The sequence below is a fragment of the Eurosta solidaginis genome, chromosome 2 (genome assembly GCF_040869045.1).
Source record: "Eurosta solidaginis isolate ZX-2024a chromosome 2, ASM4086904v1, whole genome shotgun sequence".
Lineage (NCBI taxonomy): Eukaryota > Metazoa > Arthropoda > Insecta > Diptera > Tephritidae > Eurosta > Eurosta solidaginis.
Window position 1 is genome coordinate 276,296,341 of NC_090320.1, and position 25,943 is coordinate 276,322,283.

The 25,943-nt window shown below is 37.1% G+C and overlaps 1 protein-coding gene across 3 annotated transcripts in view; it reads right to left on the reverse strand.

Moving 5' to 3' along the window:
* Positions 1–352: 352 nt before the first annotated feature.
* LOC137242804 (phospholipase A1 member A) overlaps positions 353–25,943 on the reverse strand; it is a 68,691-nt gene continuing 43,100 nt past the window's right edge. For 2 of the 3 annotated variants that reach the window (XM_067770057.1, XM_067770059.1), the window contains exons 3-5: positions 3,298–4,008; positions 3,075–3,243; positions 353–1,270 (exon numbers count right to left, since the gene is read on the reverse strand). In XM_067770057.1, coding sequence (XP_067626158.1) covers positions 1,153–1,270; positions 3,075–3,243; positions 3,298–4,008 — 998 coding nt within the window. In that variant the 3' untranslated portion in view covers positions 353–1,152. Of the gene's footprint in view, positions 1,271–3,074; positions 3,244–3,297; positions 4,009–7,244; positions 7,292–25,943 lie in introns of those variants that run through there. The other variant, XM_067770060.1, reaches the window with a different exon arrangement.

The following is a 25,943-nucleotide window of genomic DNA, read 5'->3' on the forward strand; positions in this document are numbered from 1 at the left end:
TATAATAATATATTATTGTACAAAAGCATATTTACACAAAACCACGCAACAGATCCAAGTTATAAAGTTGTGCTCACATATAATACAATTTTAAAGCGGGAAAACATTTTTAGTACTTTTATTATTTATTTTGTATTTTTGAATTCCTGTTCTTCTTGTCACCTCGAGTTCAGAATTTTGTGTATTTGATGTAAGAAATGTTGCTACAGCAAATAAAAGTTACGCATAGTGAGCACCCTTATACTATGTCTACACGGTACACGATTTCGGTAGTATGATTTCGTAAATTACATTCCTGTCCATACGATTATGCTTCATCTTTTGCTTAATTTCAAATGACATTTGTTTTCGCTTCCCACAGCCGAATAAAAACGTTCAAGATAAAGATATGTTTTTGAAATTTGACAGCTAGTGCGGGCAGGCCATCGATTATTTTGTGCAAATTGTAATCGACCACAGGGTCGCTCAGTAAACTGCACATAATTTCGGTCCAATTTCGATGAAACTAAGAAGAATTTCTAATTTCGTTTGACAGTTTTCACATAACGAAGTTAGCTAATTTCGAGCTAATTTCGGCTGAAATTAAGAATCTTCCGAAATCAACTTAATTTTGGTGCCGTGGAGACATACTATTAATCGTTTTAAATTTTTTCTTTACATGTTTTATTTTGAAAGTTTTAATTTGCTATTCAATATTGAAAAAATAAAGTACGCTTTTTGATGTTGCGTATTTGCAAATGCATAGTCGTGTATTTTCTTAGTGTATTGTAAAAAATTTGCCACACTTCTTTGTAATGCCATGAAGCTACACCATTTGCACAAAATCCTGGACTCCCTTATTATAGTATATACATGTATATATATTTACTTATTGTTTCTTTATTCTCCCTTATATATATAATTTGTATATACATAATTTTAACAGATTTTGTATAAATATTTAAGAAAACTTACAAATATACTTAAAAACATAACTAGTACATAACCAGAATTTTTCCAAAAATTTAAAACTAAAATCACATATATGCACAAACTTTCCACAAAATAATTTTAGTTAGAGAATTTTAAATTATTTTTGAACTACTATATACATTTAAGCTATACATATATATAACATATTTACATATGCGTGCATTGTTTTTTTTTTTTGGATTATCTGCGCACGCCGTGATACTCGCCATTATTGTTTGTTGCCGATCGCCCTTTGCCTGGAAATCCTCGCGCATATGGTGGTTTAGCATTTGTGGTCACATAATAATTTCCACGGGCTCTGTATAAAAATTTTGTAGGAAAATTTAATTTTTAAATTTTCTACAAATGTGATTTAAACTTAGAATATTTCAATGCAAATTTATTGTTATTGATATAAGAGAAAATTACAAAGCAACACACGGCTAGAGCTGCGAGGATGCAAACTTTTGTGCCATAGCCATACTGGTGATGAAGCCCAAATTTGTATCATTCAACCACAGGGCGGTTCTGTTGTTAGTAGAGATATACGCTGCCGATAAACGCCGCCGCCGATATTTATCGCTTTTCGCACGCTGCCGCCGAATGTCATATATATCGGCGGCCGCATTGGGCGCGTTTCTATATTTTCTACTGTCTAGGCCGCTTTCCGATACAGTTTTGGCATATGGATGTACAGCGCCCACTTGTAAAACTGAAATTATGTAGAGTCGCCGCGGAGAGATATACGATTTTCACCCATGATATCCACTTAGATAGCTTATGACTTCGGGGGCGGCATCCTTGGCCGAATAGTTCAAGGTGTTTCTCTGGTGATTTGCATAGTTTCTTGTGGGCTATGTGGCTCGGCGGCACTGTGCGACAAAAACATGCGCCAGAAAGACACCTGGAGCTCCTTGGAAAGTGACGTCGACGGAGCATGAATTCTATGCGGTGTAATGCCCAAGAGTTGCGGTAGCAACTGGAGGTCGGAATTGCTACTGTTCGAGCTTCGAAAATTGTAGCTCTTAACAACTGACGAAAAACAATAGACTAGCATTAATGCTAATAGTTAAAACTGTGCAACGAGAATTATGCCGTGGTCTGATGGTAGCATATTCCGCCATCCACACCGAACATCCTGCGTTCACGCCCCGGCTAAAGCAACATCAAAATTTTAGAAACAAGTTTTTCAATTAGAAAAAAAATTTTCTAAGCGGTGTCGCCCCTTGGCAGTGTTTGACAAGCACTCCTAGCGTATTTCTGACATGAAAAGGTCTCAGTAAAAACTCATCTGCCTAGCAGATGCCGTTTGGAGTCGGCATAAAACAAGTAGGTCCCGTCCCGCCAATTTGTAGGAAAAATCAAGAGGGGGTTATGGCGCACTACATTTATTTTTTTTAATAGCGGCCATAAGTCGCCTTTGAGCGTGAACAGCAAAGAGACACAAGTGATTTAAAGCAATCGCGTCGCCGACGAGTGTTAGGAGTTAGCCCAGAAAAACTCCTTCGGTGGAATTACGCTTTGCACGAGACATACAGACAAAAGTGTGGCCATTTTAAATATTTGTATTTTTTTCGCAGACGCTGCCGTACCAGTCTCTAGGGACGGAGTTGGGTCCGAAAACTCAGTGAGTATACGCTGAAAATGTATGAACGATCCGCGAGAAACTTCGCCGCGATTCATTGAAATATCAGTCATGATCCTTTCATAGAATGTAGAATCGGTTCTCCAACCGGAGGGGTAGCTCGAAGGCATACTATTTTGAAGCAGTTTTCAACAAAGTCCTACAGCCGGCCAACCATCACTAGAAGTCGAATCAACTCTGGTAGTTTTCATCAGTAGACTGCATTGTAAGCTAAATATTTATGCACAACAGTGGGTGGTCTCTAATTTGTAGCAAACGATGCAACTCAAAGCCGGACTGTTTCCGGTAAAAGGACGCCTAATTGAATGACGTTTGAGTGAAGAGGTTTTTCCTTAACTACGTGGCATATAAAAACTGAATGTACATAACTAGTTGCAATAGTTACTTTCTATTTATTTATCTGATAATTTTATTATCGTGGATGATAAGAGCCCAATACCGATACCCCGTACCAATGCATATGAAGTTATTTACTTACTCATGAGTAACATGTTCGCCCATTAGAACAAATTCCGAATCCTTTGGCTCACACCAACCTATCAGATAGCTAAAGAGGTTCGGACAAGGCCCCGCATAGAAACCGCGTGTCGTCGTAATTGATTCAATGAAGTAGGGCGTTACCTTAGTGTGATCACAGGCCAGTGTTTCTATAAAGGAAAAAAATCAAGGAGGAACAAGCTTTTAATTAAAGTATTACTTACGAAACAACGTCGCCGATCCCACACACGCTGGCTGCCGCGTACCACCATTCACATAAAAGTCCGCATGGCCACTCGAATGCCATTGTCCCAATATACCAGCGCCGGTATGAAGTACATCAACAAAATTTGCATCGCTCGAATCCAAATCACGTGAATTATTTGTGCCAGCATAAAAGAATATCGTCGGATCCAAGGCAGTAATGCGACCCAATTTACCTTCATGCGGCTTCAGATAGTTTGCAACAAGACCGGCAATATGCGCACCCACACTATAACCAATGAAATGTAAATCATCGGGACGTACACCACGCGGATGACGCGCCAAATACTTCACCAGCTGTGAGATGCATAAACTACCAAAACGTGGCGCCCATTCCATTTGGCTGAGACAAGGCTCCTTTACCGCTTCAGCATAATCAACGATGATTATATTATAATCGCCAATAGTGAAATAAGCTTCACGCAAATCTGGGCTGGGACTATTGTTGCGTCCACCACCGAAGCCATGTATAATGATTTTAGTGGGATGTCGCGGATTAAAGTGCGTATAATAAAGCGCATTGTCGTCCAGTACATCGATGAATTCGGGATTTTGCTGAGTGCGACGCGTATAGAGGTAGAATTGTATTTTAGGATGCGGGCAACGATATGGCTTCTCCAAGCAAGACTCTGTGACGTAGACTTGATTGGTGTCGTTCTTGCGCTGCGCAGCTGCAAAGATGAAGATAACATGGGCGAGATTGGTTAATTAAAATGGAAAGCTGATGTTCATTGAAATAAAATAAAATCTAACCAGGGATCGAAACAGTTATTTTATTATAAAAATTGCTTATTAGTAAATATTTTTGGATTTTTTACCGACGGAAACTAAGAGTTATTCTTTGATATTTTTATTTCGCTCAGAAAATAACAGCTAGGTTTGGTTAGGTTAAGGGGGCGTGCGAGGGTATTACCCACACTTCCACTCGTATAAATTTTTGTCCATTGTGAGTGCCCTCAGTAGGTGCAGGGTGGCGGCACAGTCGTTTAACCCCATTACCTCCTAGTGGTCCTCAACGAACCACTTGCTTTCCCTGATGGACCCAAGAAGAAGTGAGACGTCCACCTTCCCAACCTCTGTCAGGCTGTCGAAGAACCGTGGGACCAGAAATCTGAGCCTTCTTCTTTGAAGCGCCGGACATAGGCATAGAATGTGGTAAATCGACCCCTCTTCCTCCTCCTCCTGACAGCTTCTGCAGAGGGAACTTGTTGGTATTCGTTACCGTCGGAGCATTGGTGCGATAGCACAATGACCTGTGATGACACCCGTAAGTGCCCCCAACTCAGATTTGTTGAGTTTGAGAAGGAAGCTGGTGTCTTTCCTATCCAAGCTAGAAGGACCTTGAGACTTCGCAGTTAACCCTTTTGGTTCATAGAAAGTCCGTTGCTCTGTTCTCATATTTCACGATTCTCCCCAGGAGATAACTCAGCGGATGTCGGACGGGTCTGTCCACCTCACTCATGCCCAAATCGAAACCTTTCCTAGGCATCTCATCAATAAGAGTTATTAATTAAGGTTTTTATTCCGCTCAGCAAATACAAATTTTTGAGTTTTCTACTTCGCTTTGAAATTAACAGCTACTATACTTTCTCTTTCGCTCCAAAGGTAAAGCACTTTTTTATGCTCAGAAGTTCATATTATACTCAGCGTGCTTTGCACACAGTTGATTGTACAGGTACAAAGCAATCGAGATAGATATAGAGTTCCATATATCAAAATCATCAGTATCGAAAAAAAATTTGATTGAGCCGTGTCCGTCGGTCCGTCTGTTCGTCTGTCCGTTAACACGATAACTTGAGTAATTATTGAGATATCTTCACCAAATTTGGTACACCAACTTATCTAGACCCAGATTAGATTGGTATTGAAAATGAGCGAAATCGGATGATAACCACGCCCACTTTTTATATATATAACATTTTTGAAAACATAAAAAACCTAATTATTTAGTAGAATGCCGAATTTTGACATGTGGACTGATATTAAGACTCTTGATAAACATTTAAAAAAAATTTTTTAAATGGGTGTGGCCCCGCCCGCTTGTGGTAAAATGAATTTTAGAAATATTATTAAACACAAATCAAAAATCGTTAAACCTATCGTAACAAAATTCGGCAGAGAGGTTGCCTTTATTCTAAGGAACGCTCTGAAGAAAAATTAACGAATTCGGTTAAGGACCACTCCTACTTTTATATAAAAGATTTTTAAAAGGGTCGGGGAGGATAAAATAAGCTATATCTTTGTAAAAAAGAGCTTTATAACAATGGTATTTTATTTCCCAAGTGGATTTATAATAATAAATAGGAAAAACTTCAAATTTAAAAAAATGGGTATGGCACCGCCCCTTTTATGACTAGGCAATTTTCTATGTCTCGGGAGCCATAAATCGAAGAAAAAATTACGGATCTTAATAAAATTGGGTACACAAATTTTCCCTATAGCAGGAAATATTTCTAGGGAAAATGGACGAGATCGGTTAAAGACTACGCCCACTTTTATATAAAAGATTTTTAGAAGGGTCGTAGACGAAAATAATAACCTATATCGTAGCGAAAAAGATCTTTGTATCAATAAAATTTTACTTTCTAAATTGAATTATAACATTAAATTGGAAAACACTTAAATTTGAAAAAATGGGTGTGGCACCGCCCCTTTTTTGTCTAAACAATTTTCAATGTTTCGGGAGCCATAACTCGAAGAAAAATTAACATATCGTAATGGAATTGTGTACACATATTTTCCTTACAGCAGAAAATATTTCTAGTAAAAATGGACGGGATCGGTTAAAGACCACGGGAACTTAGATATAAAACAAGTTTAAAAGGGTCGTAGACCAGAATAATAAGCTATAACTTAGCAAAAAATAGTTTTGAATCAATGGTATTTCACTTATCAAGTTTTACTGTAAGAGGAAATGGGGAGACAATTGTAGTATGTGTACTGGAGTTTTTGTACTTTGTACGTATTTTGTTTTTGTATTTGATCCTGGGAGTTATATTTCTTATAGTCAATAATGACGTCAATATTTGTTTGTATGTGTAAGTATTTATGTACTTGCATTTGTAAATGTTTTATTCAGGTTTATATAAAAATGTGGAAATATGTGTGGAAGTTTGTATTTTCATTTTGTTATATACTTGTATGTATGTATGTATATATGTATGAATACGTTCACGTACACTTGTTGGTTTGGTTGAGTGTTTCACTGAAAAATATGTAATTTGTTTTTGACTTTGAAAAATTGTATTTTTGAGTTCAGAATAAAATTTACTATTGAATTAAACGGTCGTAGTTTAAATCAGGGCTATTCAAAACTGAAAGTGCACCTGTATTAGTGAGAGCGCAATCGTCGCGATGATAGTGCGGGTGAATTGATTTTTCATTTAGTCTCTTAAGCGCAAAATACACGACACGAACATTTCCGCGAACATTCCGCAATCTTGTTCGCAGCTTTGGCAATACACCATACGAACTTTTGGCCGAACATTAGTTTTCTTTCAGAGAGCGATGAATACGGGCAACCATTGTGCTGCAGCAATATTGCTCGCTGTGGCAATTAAGCGTAAAAAAAAGAGAGAAGATCGCAAAAAAAGAATTTGGTGCAAAGAATGGTTTAAAAAACGAGCAGTTCTTGGACAAAGTGAGCTTATTAAAGAACTGGAATTCACGCCACAAAATGATTTTAAAAATTACGTTCGTATTTATTATTCGTTCGTATTACGTTCGGTATTGCGCCCGCAAACTACTTATTTTTTTTATAACTGTATCCTTTGTGGCATCAGGATCTACTTCTTTTAATTTTTCGATTATAGTCGCATAATCATTATTCTTTTTAATTCTATTACAATAATCTTTGTTTTTACTTGCCACAATGATGACAAAGATTTATACATTTCAAAAAATTCACTCAGAAATTTTTTATTGTCCATTTTACTTTTCCGCGCACGTCTGTTCCGTTCAGAAATTACTACGATTATGAGCTATTTCGCCATACACGCACGAACAGTTCGCGCAAATGTTCGCCAAAAATTAAAATATTTTGATTTTTGGCGAACATTTGCGTGAACTGGCAAACACCACCATACACGGCAGAAAAGGTCGCAGAAACATGACATAACGGGAATGTTCGCGGAAATGTTCGTGTCGTGTATTTGGCGCTTTACTAGCAAGCAACGAGCTAACAACCATAGTACAGGTCTACAAGTGGGATATGTAGCAGCGCGCACATACACAGCCACGCTCACCTGATAAAACGCTTGTTCTTGTTCGTTCCTTTTGTGGATTCTATTTGGCACTGTTGTACTTCTTAGGTCCAAGAAAAGTGTAGTAGCTGCTAACGAAAACTGCGTAAAATTTTTTTTGTAAAATTACAAAGAAATATTTTTATTTGCTTTCAAACGAGCACTTAATTACATCTCTCTTTAAAATCCATACGTTTTGGACAATTTTAATTAATAAATTGTTATACTTTATTACCGTGGACGATTGCTAAGACAAGACCAAAACCGTCGGGGGAGGTATTAATAGACACATTTTTGCCTCGCTTCCAATAATTCGAATACTTTTTCGCCTTTGGACTATTGATAACATGACAAAACGCGTCTTTTCATATCTCCTTCCACATTTTTGGACGGGTTATTGCAGTCGACCTCGGTTTCAAACGGTTTTTCGCGGAGAACGGGTAGAAAAACTTAGCACCCATGTTGGTATTCTTAATGCTGGAATAACTACGCGTCCTCAGATACCCCAATTCAATACTTTTGTATAATTTTCTGTAGGACCCATATAGGGCACATTTTCATACTAAATTCGTTCAAAAAAATTTACCATCACAGCAACCCATATCTGATATTCCGCTCCTTTTTTGTTTCCCTGCGTCGCTTTTACGGCAGCAACCCCGGTAATTTTGACACTTCGTTCAGTGTCAAACTCATGTTCCACGCAGGTTCCACTGGGTTCCACGCTAATTTGACACTGACCGAAGTGTCAAACTGCAGTGTGTTAGAAAGAGAAAGGAATTATTTCCTTCTCATACATATCATACTTGTAAACCTGTACTATGCTAACAACAAGCGTATGTATCGCGCATAATTTTTCATACATATTTTGATACCGATCAGCCAATACCCATCACCGATGTTGCTACGCCAAGTGCCAAGCACTGATGACCTGACATGAAACTTCTCGCTCTCTGAGAGCGCGTGAAAATGTGCATTTTTTATAACGTTGGCCATAGATGCCATCATGCTCAAAATCAAATTTGGGCATTTCAGAAAAACTTTGGAGTATTTTAGATGGTAAAGGTTTGATTTATGATTTTCACCGAAAATTTACTCAAGATTGTCAAATGGAATATCAAAAAACTCGAATTTTTGTCAGTATTACAAATCCGAAAAAAAAATAACTCTTTTTCACCCGTGGAAAATTTATCAGTGACAACACCTTTAAGCGAAGGGCTGCACACGAAACGGGTTTTGGTAGCAACTTTCGATTGGTGAAAAAGTCAGCTTCTTAGTCTTCGCATTGATGTAAATGGATACATAAAGGCCCTGTTTTTGAGGAGCCTTGCGACATTCCATTTTTGACAGCTGAGATAAATTGCAGAAATACGTATAGGTTAACGCAACATGTTTAATTAACAGCCTTTTGCGGACGACAACGCAGATACTTCACCAAGTGATATAATTTCGTAATTTCTTATAAATTTTTTGCGTTTTTTATTGTATGTGGATATAAATACGTATGTACATAAACTTTTTGTTCGCATCAAAGTGAAAAAAGGGACTAGCCACTTATTGTTATCTTATGGCCAGAGCAATAAAGCAAAGCAACGCAATTGAAATATATTATTTCATATTTTTTCACTTATCTACCACAAAATATTTCTACAGAACTTTACCTTTTTTATAAATTTTAATAAGTTTTTATCAGCTTACTTGCTGATTTATTTGAAAATAATGAAACCGAACGGATTTCTTGGAGAATTTTTTTTGGCGTATTTTAGGCAACTCTATAGCCATCTGACTTCAGACCTCATTCTTGGAAACGAATGAACTTTTGTTTACAATTTAATGAACAGACAGCTGATTTCAAGCCCCTTTCCTGGAAACAAATTGAGAGAGAATGAAAGTTTCGTATCAGGTCATCAGTGGTGCCAAGCGACGACTAACTCAATTAACGACGACAGAGCGAATCATATGCGTGTGAATTGAGAGGCACAATTGTGGTATGAAATGAATAGCGCTGGTTTAAATTATGTCGGCATCCTACAAATTTTATGTAGAAAAGTAATTTATCTGAAATGAAATATGCATTTGAAGCTGACGCTGGGTATATAATATTCGGTTACACCCGAACTTAGACACCTTTACTTGTTTTCATATGCAAATGTCTGCTTTGGTGACTTGAAAATTATTATCATTTTCAATTTTTCTAGTGCAACTGAAAAATTAGAAACTAATTATTTTGAGTCCCTGGCTAACATAAGTCGCAACCAAAATTTATTCAAATTAAAACACAAAATTTTAGTATTATACAATTTTTCTTTACACAATCACTTTCACACATTTAGTGAGTAAAAAATTTTTATATTTAAATTTGTGTGAATAAAAAAATTATTTTATTTGATTTTTTCCTTACAAATGCATTGAATTACATTTGTATGTAGCTTGCAGCCTCCGAACAATTTAGTTCAAGTTTTCGCAATCATCATCAACTGGTTCAAGTAGTGTGGCGCCAAATCCCCCAGACAGTAGTTTGGGCGCGCCAATCTTATTGTTGTTATCAAAAATTTAGCGGAAGTACCGCGGATGCACACTTGCCAAACAACATTACATCGAGCTGCTAATACATGCAACATGCCACACGCTACATGTGGCATGCCACTTTTTTTAAAAATAATATTTATATACCTACGGCTACTCTTTGGCGCATTTTATATTTATTTTATTTGACCACTTGTTTGTTAGTGTTGTATGAAAGTGTGTACAAAAAACTAGAGACCAAAATATAGATATAAAGTTTAGTTTTGTTTAAAAGCGGAAGTTTAAATGTTAAGCTCATAGTAAACTCATTTTCGGTGCGCTATGAGATGATTCCAAAGATAATGGTGAAGTAAGGAACTATCCCACTTAATATAAGAAGAACGCGAAAGGTTGGCTGAAAGCGTTCAGACAGAAGTAGCGCTAGCAAGTGTGAGCAGATTGCCATAGAGCTTCGGCATGTACCGAATGCTTAAAATGATGACTGTATAACGGACTAAAGTTCATCCATGTTCCCTGCCTCTGCAGCATAAAGTATATTCAGGGCAGCACTCGTTGTCACAAGGACTGAACTTCCATGCTGTGATGATTTCTTCATGCAAGGTAACTTAAATGGGAGCAGATATCCTAACAAGCTAATACATTAGTTTGTTCTCGACCTTACAGAGCTAGAAGTCAATGGCAAGTGGGCATACCCGGTATTTTCGCAATCGGTATTGCAAATGCTAACACAATCGTTGTGGATAGTGTTCTCCGTATAACTGCAGTTCATACTAACAAAGCCTGCTGCTGCTTGTCTCCTACGGATTTTATTCAAATATTTATGGACAAGCTAGAAGGGCCGAACTCACAACCTGAAAAATGTTGTAAGCTCACAGCCGCTGAAGGTTGGCTCGTAAGATATCAGTCAGGTTCAGCTTGCTTAACCCAAAACCGATTAATGATGGCGGATGGCCGACGGATAACAAACATTAAAAATGCGGTGGCTGTGATCCTTCCTGCAATCTGGCCGAGACCTGAGGATCTGGAAAAGTCATACAAGAAAACTCTCGGCGTTGCTCAAAAGGTAAAGCAAACTCACGCGCTATAGACGATCTTCGCTAAAAGTTAATCTCTATCCTTTGGGATAAGATATAGACTAGAAATGGTGAGTCCGCATCCATCGAACCACGTGCTTGACCTAGTCAATATAAGAAATATTAAAGTTGTTTTTTCCCATCTATCAAACCCAAAGGGGATGATTATATTGACCGAGAAGACTCGCAACGTTGAGCCATTCCAGGAATAAAAGCTTAAAACAGCACGAAACTAAGGAAAGCCAAATGGTCAAAAAGAATATTTGCTGGGAAGATATTATGGTTAATTCTCATGAATAATGATGAAGAGTCTCATGAAACGTCGCTTCATGGAAGCAATAGAGAATAAAGGATGACTGCCTTACCGAAATGATGGTTTTCGCAAATGCCAAAGTAGGTTTGCTGGAACGCTCTTTCAAGTTACAACAATATCTGCTAAACACCTTGAAATACTACCTGATAACGGATACTTAATGCACTGAACGACTCATGTTCAACTTCTTCTCATAACAGCCAGGATGGATATACTTTCCTCACGTAGATGCAGATCAGCACTATTATTAATATGAAATAGCTGTTCGCGTTTAAACGGTTAAGCGCCAATTAAGTAAGTTCGCGTCAGCTTCGGATTTAAAGGCCCCATTACTGATACTTAGCATAGACTTGACTTGGCTTGAGAACTGTCACTTACAGTTCTGTTAAATGAACATTGCATGTTACTGATTACTCAAAACTTAGCAACACTTAACTTGACTTAGAAGTCTATTGAATTTTGATCTTCTATGTAAGTTCTAAGTGACGTTTACATTTTGAGATGCCATTTGTTTGTTTCCATTTCATTTTGACATTTTGTCATACAAATTGACATTTATTGATTATGATGCCAAATTGTATGCGCTAAGTGGAGTATAGTCAAAGCTAAGTTGCCAAGTTTACGCCAAGTCAAGTCAAGTCTATGCTAAGTATCAGTAATGGGGCCTTAATACTCACATACGTTGCAGAAATTTTTGTAGATGTAACGAAATATCGGAAACAGCAAGTAGCTATCATTTCCTTTAACATAAATATATTTTCGACATCTGCACAAAAGTGAGTGATGATCTTGCTGCAATAAAGGCATGAAAGGAATCGATCTGACATTGTGGTCAACTACGCTAAGAGTAATCACAGAAAGCAGCCTTTCAAAATAAGAAGGGAGTTCGGCGTGCATTTTACGAATCTATAACCCTCATAGTATGGCATCACCATCAAACATAATTTTATTTTCTTTGTGCATTTTTTTCTTTACCGCCAACAACTTGAATTTTCTAGAGCTATTATCTAATCACATTGAAATGCAATGCTTCCCACAAAACGAAAAAGCAAGAATGACATAAACGATATTGGAATTAACGTAATAACGTGAATGTAAATTCAACTCACAACCGATCATGCCAACACGTTCGCCGATCTTGCAGTTGTTAGTCGGATGGGTGAGCTGTGTTGTTAGAGATTAGGAGCATACAAAATCAGAAAATAATAGTTTATTTACCAAAAATGAAATGCTACAATAACAAGTAAGGAAGGTTAAGTTCGGGTGTAACCGAACATTACATACTCAGTTGAGAGCTATGGTGACAACATAAGGGAAAATAACCATGTAGGAAAATGAACCGAGGGAAACCCTGGAATGTGTTTGTATGACATGTGTGTCAAATGAAAGGCATTAAAGAGTATTTTATGAGGGAGTGGGCCATAGTTCTATAGGTGGACGCCATTTAGGGATATAGCCATAAAGGTGGATCAGGTTGACCCTAGAATGCGTTTGTACGATATGGGTATCAAATGAAAGGTGTTAATGAGTATTTTAAAAGGGAGTAACCCTTAGTTCCATAGGTGGACGCCGTTTCGAGATATCGCCATAAAGGTGGACCAGGGGTGACCCTAAAATTTGTTTGTACAATATGGCTATCAAAAGAAAGGTGTTAATGAGTTTTTTAAAAGGGAGTGATGCTTAGTTCCACAGGTGGACGCCGTTTCGAGATATCGCCATAAAGGTTGACCAGGTGTGACCCTAGAATTTGTTTGTACGATATGGGTATCAAATTAAAGGTATTAATGAGGGTTTTAAAAGAGAGTGGTGGTAGTTGTATAAGTGGTCGCCTTTTTGAGATATAGCCATAAAGGTGGATCAGGTTGACTCTAGAATGTGTTTGTACGATATGGGTATCAAATGAAAGGTGTTAATGAGTATTTTAAAAGGGACTAATCCTTAGTTCCATAGATGGACGCCGTTTCGAGATACCGCCATAAAGGTGGACCAGGGGTGACCCTAGAATTTGTTTGTACAATATGGGTATCAAAAGAAAGGTGTTAACGAGAATTTTAAAAGGGAGTAATCCTTAGTTCCATAGGTGGACGCCGTTTCAAGATATCGCCATAAAGGTGGACCAGGGGTGACCCTAGAATTTGTTTGTACAATATGGGTAACAAAAGGAAGGTGTTAATGAGTATTTTAAAAGGGAGTGATGCTTAGTTCCAGAGGTGGACACCGTTTCGAGATATCGCCATAAAGGTGGACCAGGTGTGACCCTAGAATTTGTTTGTACGATATGGGTATCAAATTAAAGATATTAATGAGGGTTTTAAAAGGGAGAGGTGGTAGTTGTATAGGTGGCCGCCTTTTCGAGATATCGCCATAAAGGTGGACCAGGGGTGACTCTAGAATGCGTTTGTACGATATGGGTATCAAATGAGAGGTGTTAATGAGTATTTTAAAAGGGAGTTATCCTTAGTTCCTTAGGTGGACGCAGTTTCGAGATATCGCCATAAAGGTGGACCAGGGGTGACCCTAGAATTTGTTTGTACAATATAGGTATCAAAAGAAAGGTGTTAATGAGTATTTTAAAAGGGAGTAATCCTTAGTTCCATAGGTGGACGCCGTTTCGAGATATCGCCACAAAGGTAGACCAGGGGTGACCCTAGAATTTGCTTGTACAATATGGGCATCAAACGAATGGTGTTAATGAGTATTTTAAAAGGGAGTGGGCCTTAGTTCTATAGGTGGACGCCGTTTCGAAATATCGCCATAAAGGTGGACCAGGGGTGACTCTAGAATGTGTTTGTACGATATGGGTATCAAATTAAAGGTATTAATGAGGGTTTTAAAAGGGAGTGGTGGTTGTTGTATAGGTGGTCGCCTTTTCGAGATATCGCCATAAAGGTGGACCAGGGGTGACTCTAGAATGCGTTTGTACGATATGGGTATCAAATGAAAGGTGTTAAAGTTAGTCATAGTTCTATAGGTGGACACCATTTAGGGATATAGCCATAAAGGTGGATCAGGGTTGATTCTAGAATGCGTTTGTACGATATGGGTATCAAATGAAAGGTGTTAATGAGTATTTTAAAATGGAGTAATCCTTAGTTCCATAGGTGGACGCCGTTTCGAGATACCGCCATAAAGGTGGACCAGGGGTGAACCTAGAATTTGTTTGTACAATATGGGTATCAAAAGAAAGGCGTTAATGAGCATTTTAGAAGGGAGTAATCCTTAGTTCCATAGGTGGACGCCGTTTCGACATATCGCCATTAAGGTGGACCAGGGGTAACCCTAGAATTTGTTTGTACAATATGGGTATCAAAAGAAAGGTGTTAATAAGTATTTTAAAAGGGAGTGAGCCTTAGTTCTATAGGTGGACGCCGTTTCGAAATATCGCCATAAAGGTGGACCAGGGTGACTCTAGAATGTGTTTGTACGATATGGGTATCAAATTGAAGGTATTAATGAGGGTTTTAAAAGGGAGTGGTGGTAGTTGTATATGTGAAGGCGTTTTCCAGATCGCGACCAAAATGTGGACCAGGGTGACATAGAACATCATCTGTTGGATACCGCTAATTTATTTATATATGTAATACCTGCCAAGATTTTAAGGGTTTTTTATTTCGCCTGCGGAACTTTTTCATTTTCTTCTACTTAATATGGTAGGTGTCACAACCATTTTATAAAGTTTTTTCTAAAGTTATATTTCGTGTCAATAAACCAATCCAATTACCTCACCATGTTTCATCCCTTTTTTCGTATTTGGTATAGAATTATGGCATTTTTTTCATTTTTCGTCATTTTCGATATCGAAAAAGTGGGCGTGGTCATTGTCGGATTTCGTTCATTTTTCATACCAAAATAAAGTGAGTTCAAGTAAGTTCGTGAACTAAGTTCATTAAAGATATGTCGATTTTTGCTCAAGTTATCGTGTTAATGGCCATGCGGAAGGACAGACGAATGACTGTGTATAAAAACTGGACGTGGCATAAACCGATTTCGCCCGTTTTCACAGAAAACAGTTAACATCATAAAATCTATGCCCCTACCAAATTTCAAAAGGATTGGTTAATTTTTGTTCGACTTATGGCGTTAAAAGTATACTAGACACATTAAATGAAAAAGGGCGGAGCCACGCCCATTTTGAAATTTTCTTTTATTTTTGTATTTTGTTGCACCATGTCATTACTGGAGTTGAATGTTGACATAATTTACTTATATACTGTAAAGATATTAAATTTTTTGTTAAAATTTTACTTTAAAAAATTTTTTTTTTAAAGTGGGCGTGGTCCTTCTCCGATTTTGCTAATTTTTATTAGGCGTACATATAGTAATTTCATCATGATATCTTCAACGACTGACAAATTACAGCTTGCAAAATTTTAAATTACCTTCTTTTAAAAGTGGGCGGTGCCACGCCCATTGTCCAAAATTTTACTAATTTTCTATTCTGCGTCATAAATTCAACTCATCTACCAAGTTTCGTCGCTTTATCTGTCTTTGGTAATGAATTATCGCACTTTTTCGGTTTAACGAAATTTTCGATATGGAATAAGTGGGCGTGGTTATAGTCCGATATCGTTCATTTTAAATAGCGATCTGAGATGGGTGCTCAGGAACCTACATACCAAATTTCATCAAGTTACCTCAAAATTTACTCAAGTTATCGAGTTAACGGCCATGCGGAAGGACAGACGGACGACTGTGTATAAAAACTGGGCGTGGCATCAACCGATTTCGCCCGTTTTCACAGAAAACAGTTATCATCATAAAATCTATGCCCCTACCAAATTTCAAAAGGATTGGTTAATTTTTGTTCGACTTATGGCGTTAAAAGTATACTAGACACATTAAATGAAAAAGGGCGGAGCCACGCCCATTTTGAAATTTTCTTTTATTTTTGTATTTTGTTGCACCATGTCATTACTGAGGTTGAATGTTGACATAATTTACTTATATACTGTAAAGATATTAAATTTTTTGTTAAAATTTTACTTAAAAAAAATTTTTTTTTAAAAGTGGGCGTGGTCCTTCTCCGATTTTGCTAATTTTTATTAGGCGTACATATAGTAATAGTAGTAACGTCCCTGCCAAATTTCATCATGATATCTTCAACGACTGACAAATTACAGCTTGCAAAAATTATAAATTACCTTCTTTTAAAAGTGGGCGGTGCCACGCCCATTGTCCAAAATTTTACTAATTTTCTATTCTGCGTCATAAATTCAACTCATCTACCAAGTTTCGTCGCTTTATCTGTCTTTGGTAATGAATTATCGCACTTTTTCGGTTTTACGAAATTTTCGATATCGAAAAAGTGGGCGTGGTTATAGTCCGATATCGTTCATTTTAAATAGCGATCTGAGATGAGTGCTCATGAACCTACGTACCAAATTTCATCAAGTTACCTCAAAATTTACTCAAGTTATCGTGTTAAAGGACGGACGGACGGACGGACGGACGGACGGACGGACGGACGGACATGGCTCAATCAAATTTTTTTTCGATCCTGATTATTTTGATATATGGAAGTCTATATCTATCTCGATTCCTTTATATATGTACAACCAACCGTTATCCAATCAAACTTAATATACTCTGTGAGCTCTGCTCAACTGAGTATAAAAACGATGACATCTTAAGTGGAAAAGTAATGAACGTGATGAGCGTGTTTATTGGGTAATTGAGACAAATGTACATGGGCGCATGTACACAGATATGCATCTATTTGCATGTTTAAATATATTCTCGTGTGTCAGGAAGAAAATGCTTGCAGATTTGAACATCATTAATTCAAAAGATGTGGGTGCTCAACTTTAAATGGTACTGTACCTCCCACAGCTGCTAACAGTAGCAAACTCATAATTACCAAGTTCAGCACAGTGGGCAAGTTCTTAGATGAAACTGTGAGTTTCACGCTGTTACTATATAAAATCCCAGTCGACCAAAGGGAAGAACCGCAATAAGGTAATACGGCTTATGTTATAGATTAACTCCGTCCACTTGTCAAATACACCACCTACACTTACTGTTACTGACGAGACATAACTTATAAGCATATGAAGCCAGAAGCCAGTGTCCAGTTAGTGTGCACATCGTGAGTCTTAAGTTTTCTCTCTTCAGAAATATGAGCAATTTTTTATTTATTTATTTATTTAAGAGCCTACAGAATTTAATTCTTACAGACTAGATATAGTACGCAGTTCATGGCGTAATTAAAAGAGTGGGATGTGTCTACCAATAAGCGATTGTTTCTAAAGTTTCGAGGAATTAGATAAGTCATCACAGTGTATGTTATTATTAATGACATTACAAATAAAAAGTATTGAGAAGTATATTCTTCTATCATATAGGGACTGTAAGTCAATTAGTTTCCATTTACCAATGTAAGAAGAAAGATTACCTTGCCACGGTAACTTTCTTAGAGCAAATTTCGTGCAAACTTTTTGAACTCTTTCGATTTTGTTTGAGTGGGTTTCATAGTATGGGCGCGATATTAGAGAACAATACTCTAGTCTGCTTCGAACAAGAGATATATAAAGAGCTGCAAGGATTTCTGAAATCCATTGAATTTCTTCTTATGACGCCTATCATAGAAACAGATTTTGATACTATGAAGTCAATGTGTTGAGCAAATGTCAGCATTGAGTCGAAAACAACACCCAAATCCTTCATTTCGGTATTTCTAGTTAGAGCACAATTGTCTATATTGTAACTAAATATTATGCTGTTAGAATTCCTAGAGAAAGCGACAACACATCATTTATTGATGTTTAGTTTGAGACAATTCAAAGTGGTGCACTGAGTCGAATATTGTAGGCTTTGCACATGATCTTAGACATTTTGCAGCCCCGCGCTTTTGTCCACGCCTTACCTGCCTGATGAATCATATGCAGCTCCTGTCTATCGTCGTTTCGGCTAGTGTTGCACCCTCCTTGGCCAACTCATCGTCCTTTTCGGAGCCCTGTAAAAATGTATGGTCCGGCCTGAGCGAAGTTTTTCCAATGCCTCTTTGCATTCCAGAACACTTCTTGATAAAGTACTGTGTGATATTTTTGCCTTAATCGCCGCTTGACTATCAATATTTATATTGACGCGACTGCAGCTTAAGCATGCTTACTCCAGAATTTCTGCTGCTTTCTTCACCACTATAATTTCCGCCTGAAACACCCTGCAATAATCTGGCAGCCTGTATGATCTACTTATTTATGGATCCGTATACACATGTACAAGTATGGTCTAACATAAAATTTAAAATAATTTGATCTTGAAAGCTGCACGGCAAAGTAATAGTATTCTGAACCTGTATTACGTATTACGATACGTGATCGAAACTCCCTTTTTAAATCGAAATAGCTCTGAAACGTAGATCAGTTTGGTGACATATGTAAACTAGCTGCAATTAGGACTCGTTAGACCTATAACTTATTGTAATTTTTAAAAATAGGTCGACAATTGCAAATTTATCGCTTGAGTGAAAATGTTTTCAGTCACTTCAGACCGTAAAACGAAATGCGGTGCAAACTAACCCAAAAATAGCGAAAAATGTTGCTCCTACCTTTAATACCTACCATATATTCAACATCACTTAGACGGCCCATACATGACACAAAAACCATGCGCAAATATAAAACGACGAAATATGTGCAAATGAAAATTTTGACATACACGGCTCAAAAACACTGCGCAATATTCATTTTTAAAGTAGCGCACCAAATGAAACATGTGTTCTAATTTTATAAAAAATTATTTTGTATTATGAAATTTGTGTGAATTCCTGTTACAAGCTAGAGATGATCCTTACGCCTTCGATATTAAGATTTTTAAGCAATAATTACTGATGTTATATTATCAGGAACCACAGGTAAACTGTGTAAGATCCACCATACACGAAGAAAAAAGCATGTGCAATATTTGCAGACATGCATAAATATCAAAATCGTTTTGATTTTAGCGCAGTTCTCTGCGCAAATAGCGCAACCAGTGCACACACCGGTCAAATCCTTGTGCAAATTGGTAATTGGCACAAGGATACTTGAGCCGTGTAATTGGCATATTAGGCAAGGTGCACACGAGGCTACGCGTCATAGACGCGTATTAGATGCTGCAGGCGAAATCTGTACGGTTTGATGTCGAACACATGTACTTGAATGGAGAGCTGCACACGAGGCGTAAGCTGCATGAAAGCGACAATGCATGAAAGCTTCATGTAGCGTACAGCAATGTTGATCGCTGAGCGTACGTACGCTTGAAAAACACGAAGAACAAGATGTTTAAATTTTTTGTATGCAAATTTGTTAGAAAATGTTATTTTAGTTAATAAAAATGCGTGAAAGGTATATTACCGAAGCGAAACAGAGTATTCGACACCATAAAAGATTGGTTAGACATTGTTGAAACGATTAAAAGGCTAAAAAGTGTTGGAAACTAGAAATCACTTTTTTCTCTAGTCCAAGGTAATGTAAAGTTGCCTTTCATAATTTATAAAGGCACGGGGATGCAAACAACTTTGAATACCTATTTTCCTTTGGTTTCGGGGACGGATATACCTGAAGAAATTTAATTTCTTATTTTTTTCAATACTTGTTTGCTTTTTGTAGCGACGCTCGTAAGTAGCTTCGTGTGCAGATCTTGAGGCGTAGAGAAATCGTAGCTACATGTCATATCTTGTACGCGTCTATGAAGCTACGCCTCGTATGCATCTTGCCTTATTCTCCAACCTTTCAAAAATTTATATGGCAATTCACAATTGTCGTATTTATGTAAAATTTTAGTATTTCAGTTCTTTCCATTTCCAATTCACAATTGTCGTATTTATGTAAAATTTTAGTATTTCAGTTCTTTCCATAGTTTCCAATATAAAATTTTGTTTGAAGCATAACACCTACGGCGAATAGGAGACTTGTGATTTGCCTTATAGTTTTTAGTTGATCTCCAATGCCATTTTCCAACATATAATTCTGTAATTGATCTCAAGCATCATCCAAACAAAAAAACACAAAGGAAAGTTGGGCAAAATAATTTTTAAAAGAAACAATAAGGCGTTTTTTTCCACAATTTCAAAATTTTTTCTGCTAGCTTAGAAAAAAATGTATATAGGAAAACTAAAACAAACTAAGCGAGTTGCGTCTGCTTGGGATGATACACTGAAAGAAATGATGCTATTAAAATCAACAAATCGGTTCTGTTGTTTTTGACTTAACGGAGATTCGGTGAAATTGATCGAATTATGTTTAATTCGACGAAGTTCTTTGCCAAGCAAACAAATTAGTTTAGTCATTTCAACAGAAGAGAAATTGTCGCTCTCAAGTTAACAAAATTTTGTGAAAATGACAGATTCCTAATCAATCTAACTGATTTTTCTGTTAACACAACTGATCTTACAGGTAATTTCACCGGCGATCAACTGTCAATAGATGAGCAAATTTCAAAGAGAATTTTACGCTCACTGCGCTCTCTACTTTGTACTTATGACGATGGTGCCATTTGTTAAAAAAAACACCAAAGTAATAAAACCATCAAATCGAAAAAACACACAAAATGGGAAAACAACAAAAAACTAGTTTTTCAGTTATCAATACAAAACGAAAAAAACCTTTTTTGAATTTACTGTGCAAAAAATTATGAGATACCGGGACACGTATTTATCGGGTACAATTTTGCAACTTCTCGTCCAAGCGAAATGCAAAATTGCGCCCTCTTGTTGCAAAAGTTTTGTTTAAACGAAGAGGACTTTTCCAAAATTAGTAACATTTTGTTCAAGATTTTACGAATTTTCAATCACGTGAACGAATACAATAAGATAATAAAAAACATCCTTTTTTAATATTGATGTTTCCGACAGCATAAAAGTTTGAGTTGTTTTGGAATCGTTTCAACTTATAGTGTTACCAAAATTAAACTTGCCGAAAGTTACTCCAGTGGTGAATTACCTTCCTGTGATTTGATTCTTTACTTTTCTATAACTTACAAGTTCTCTTTTTAAAATGTTACGTAAAACATTTATACTACAAGTTTTGTTAGAAACAATCAAGTGTGGCAACTACATGCGAGAGAAGAAGTTTTATAAGCGGGGTCGCCCCCGTGTCCTGCAAGCACTCCGAGTGCATTTCTGCCATGAAATGCTCTCAGTGAAAACTCATATGCCTTGCAGATGCTGTTCGGAGTCGGCATAAAACAAGTAGGCCCCGTCCCGCCAATTTGTAAGAAAAATTAAAAAGGAGCGCGACGCAAATTGGAGAGAAGTTCGGCCTAAAATCTCTTCGGAGGTTATCGCGCATTACATTTATTTAATTATATGGCAACATAGGTACTTTCATACAAAGCTGTCGCAACAACTTTTTTTTGTTCATTTGACAACTAAAACGTTCAATTACAAATCAACGATTTGTGCGCATTTGATTCAACATCTTGTTGCGATGGATAAAATTTGACAGAAATTTCGGTTGAATTGACCCGCATTTCGGTTGATTTTACCAGTATTTTTCCTTCAGTGTACAGAATATGACAGTAGTAAGAATTCAGTAAAAGGGGGACTCATTTAACCTTATAAATGCCTTATAAAGTGTTAACATATAAATTTATCTAGTGCGTAAACGAGCTGTCAAATTTTGTATGTAAATGGATATAATACCTTATAATTGTATATGCTTTAATGAGTCCCCCTTCTATTTTTAGTACATTATGGTAAAATAACAGAAAAAACAATGTAAATATAATAGCTCGCTCATATATATAGTTTTTATTAAAATTATTTTGGAACTGTTCCACTGTACTTCGGCCAATATAAATCGACTAAATTCCACGTGAGTGAGCAAAGAAAAAGAAACAAAAAACAACAACAAAAAACTACTCAAACATACCTTCACGTAGTTTTACAAAGCACTTATAAAAACTTTCGGTGCTCTCTGCGCTTTACCGTTGCTAAATCTACCATACCCAACAAACATTGAAAAAGTATTTCTGAAGTCTTCAAATATAGTTCTCAGGTTTTATATTCAATTCATTCTCTAATTAAGTATTAAAAAAATAAAATAAATATAAGGCGCGGTAATCTCCGAAGAGATTTTAGGCCGAGCTTCTCTTCGAATTTGCGTCTCTCCCCTTTTAATTTTTCCTACAAATTGGCGGGACGGGACCTACTTGTTTTATGCTGACTCCGAACCGCATCTGCAAGGCAGATGAGTTTTCACTGTGCTTAAGCCGCCTCCAACAATATTCAGACGGCGGCAAAATTCTTCGTACACGCGTACACTACCATCGTCCCCGACAAGAGCGCAGTCAACTCAGTTTAGCACCATTAGCCGGCAACCGCGGACGCGCTCCTATTATACTGAGAGCTTTTCATGGCAGAAATACACTCGGAGTGCTTGTCAAACACTGCCGAGTGGTGACCCCGCTAAGAAACATTTTCTTATTGAAAAAACTTGTTTCTAAAATTTCGGTGCTGCTTTGACCGGGGCGTTAACCCAGGATCTTCGGTATGGTAGGGGGAGCATGCTACCATCACACCACGGCGCACAGTGTTTCGTGTAGAACAAGCTAGCTGGACAAAAACAAAGTTCTTATTCCAAGAAAAGTGTAATGATAAATGAAAGAAAACAAACAAAATAACGAGATTTTTGCTTTTTTTTGATATTTTTTCTCATATATATTGAGTAATTGAAGTAAGAAGGCAGGAGCGGCCGTAAAATGCATTGATTAATTTGCAAAATTCTTGTTGAATATTAAGCTTCATATTTCTTTTAAGTGAACACTTTTATATAATTTTTTTGATGGATTCTAAGCTCGAAGGTAAGTAAAATTCTTTAATAGTAATTCTTTCGCAATTAGAGTATTTCAATATATTTAACATTCCGTTATTAAGAAGAAAATGTATTTTTTCTCTATATTTTTAACTTTAGGGACAAAAAAGTTACATACATCCGCCGACATCCTGGCTAAATTTTACATATGTTATAGTCGCAAGTATTCTCTAGTAGTCCAAAGAAAAAACCATTGCGAATTCTTTGCACATCTATTTAAAATTTTTTTTTGTAAATTTAGTTATCTCTACATATAAAATAGGATGTATGTACGTACCAGCTCCGACGAGATATTTGAACCTTTAAAGCTGATCTACAAACGGCAAAACCAATCCCCAGGTACAGGGAATAAACACGTAGCCATAAAACACACAAAAATAAACGCGCAAGGTCAACAAGAGCACACCAAAAGCAAAAAGGCGAAGATCACTGACTTCAACCTGCCACAACCTACCGCACCAGTCACCAAGGCATAAAAACAGGTACATAAAAAGCAATCCTAATGCAGGTATAACCACACAGGAACGCTACACAAAACAACCCCATTTGGTAGCATCTACCTCAATACCTGAATGTAATATAAATACTGCGCAACTGATAACAAATCAGAACGATCAACGACACTTAAGATGGTAGCACAGCAATCATCAACTATTCACCCTGTCGGAAAATCAAAAACGCAAAGCAGTTTAGTTATAACCGTACCAAGAACGGAGTTTTTTGATATTTGGGTTCAACATTCGAATGAAACCAGATATAAAGAATTATTGAGTTTTGTTGTACTTAAGTACGATTTAAGCGAAGCAGCCGAGTATTCGATAAAATTTTAAGCTTACAAATATCGGCATATTCGTCGAAGCTGGATCTAAAGTGGAACACTTCTGGAAGACATAAGGAGCCATTTTTGAATAAAAACTCGGAGTGGCTTTCGGGTCCAGACTTCACATTTACAATAACGGTGGATTCAAAGTTGCCATCAGACCAACCAACCACTTCTTCAGGTAACCCCTGCCCCGGAAGACGAATGAAGGACTTTGTTAGCTGCAGTGAAAAACCAAACGGCTTCGAGTGGATGACCTCTTGCAATCTAAAAGTCCTGGTGAGTTACTTTATGCGGCAGAAGTATCAACGCGTATGTCCGGCAACAGAAATGTTGCTAACATTATAAAAAAATCACAGGAATCCACTCAAATATCCGGCAAAAAGTTGACATGTGAGCCAGATGCAAGATGCTTGAGCAATGTAGAAGTTTTAGCATACTACGTATATAGCAAGTCGACGATTCATGGGTACAAAACGACTCGGAAGTGGAGCATCACGGCAGGCCATAAGGTTTATCCATCATTTTATAGTCTAGGAAAAGCTAAGGAAGAATGCTATCCAAATGAAACTGATGTGGGTGAAACACGTGCCGAAATTAAAGTCCAGTCCGTATTAGATAAAAATGTTGAGCGTTTAGTTTAAACAAATCAAGAAGTTTTTGTTAGTTTATTACCCACAAACTTGGCGTATACTTTAATCAGCAAGTGGGGTTGCGATGGAAGCTCTGGCCATAGCACGTATAAGCAAAAGTTTACATGCAGTTCTGGCACTGATGAATTTTTGTTTATATTTTCCTTCGTTCCTCTTCAATTACAGGATGAAAAAGGTAACATTGTTTGGCAGAATCTTCGACCTTCTTCTACCATGTATTGTCGTGCAATTAAATTTAATTTTTCTAAAGAAACAAAAGATTTTATTGTTTTTGAAACGAACAAAGTTTTAGAGGAGATAAATGCGTTGTTGCCAACAAAAAGCATGTAGCTGGAAGAATACGAAGTTTCCGTAAATCACAATATGCTTCTAACAATGATTGACGGAAAAGTTTGCAATGCTTTGACTGAAACTTCTTCCACACAAAAGTGTTATATTTGTGGTGCCACTCCAAAAGATATGAATAATGAGTTACGGGACTTTACGCCTAACCGAGATAATCTTGATTTTGGTGTGTCTACTCTCCATGTGTGGATAAGATGTTTTGAATGCTTGCTTCATATAAGTTATCGCCTCGAAGTAAAAAAGCGGCAGCTTAGTAATGAGGCAGATAAAGAGAGTATAAAGCTACGTTCCAACGAAATCCAGAATAAATTTAAAAGTGTACTTGGATTGATAGTAGATAAACCAAAACCAGGTTTCGGCAATACCAATGACGGCAACACTGCTCGTAGGTTTTTCGAAAATTCGGCTAGTGCTGAGATTACGGGATTGGATGTAACGCTCATCAAAAGATTCGACACTCTTCTTCGCGCATTAGCATCTGGGTACAATATAAATATCCAAAGATTTGAAAAATTTGCGGTCGAGACTAAAAAACTATACATAGATCTCTATCCATGGTTTAATATGCCTGTTACAGTTCATGAAATCTTAGTGCATAGTACTGATATTATAAATTCAGCAATTTTACCTATTGGTCAACTTTTTGAGGAAGCACAGGAAGCCCGTAACAAAGATTCGAGACGATTCAGGGATGATAACACACAAAAGCAGTCGCGTGAAGCCACGAATAGAGATCTTATGAATATGTTGCTTATAACATCGGATCCTTTAGTTAACAGTTTTAGGGAGATACCTAAGAAAAAATTTAAAAGTCTGACTTCAGAAGTCTTAAATTTACTGTCCCCG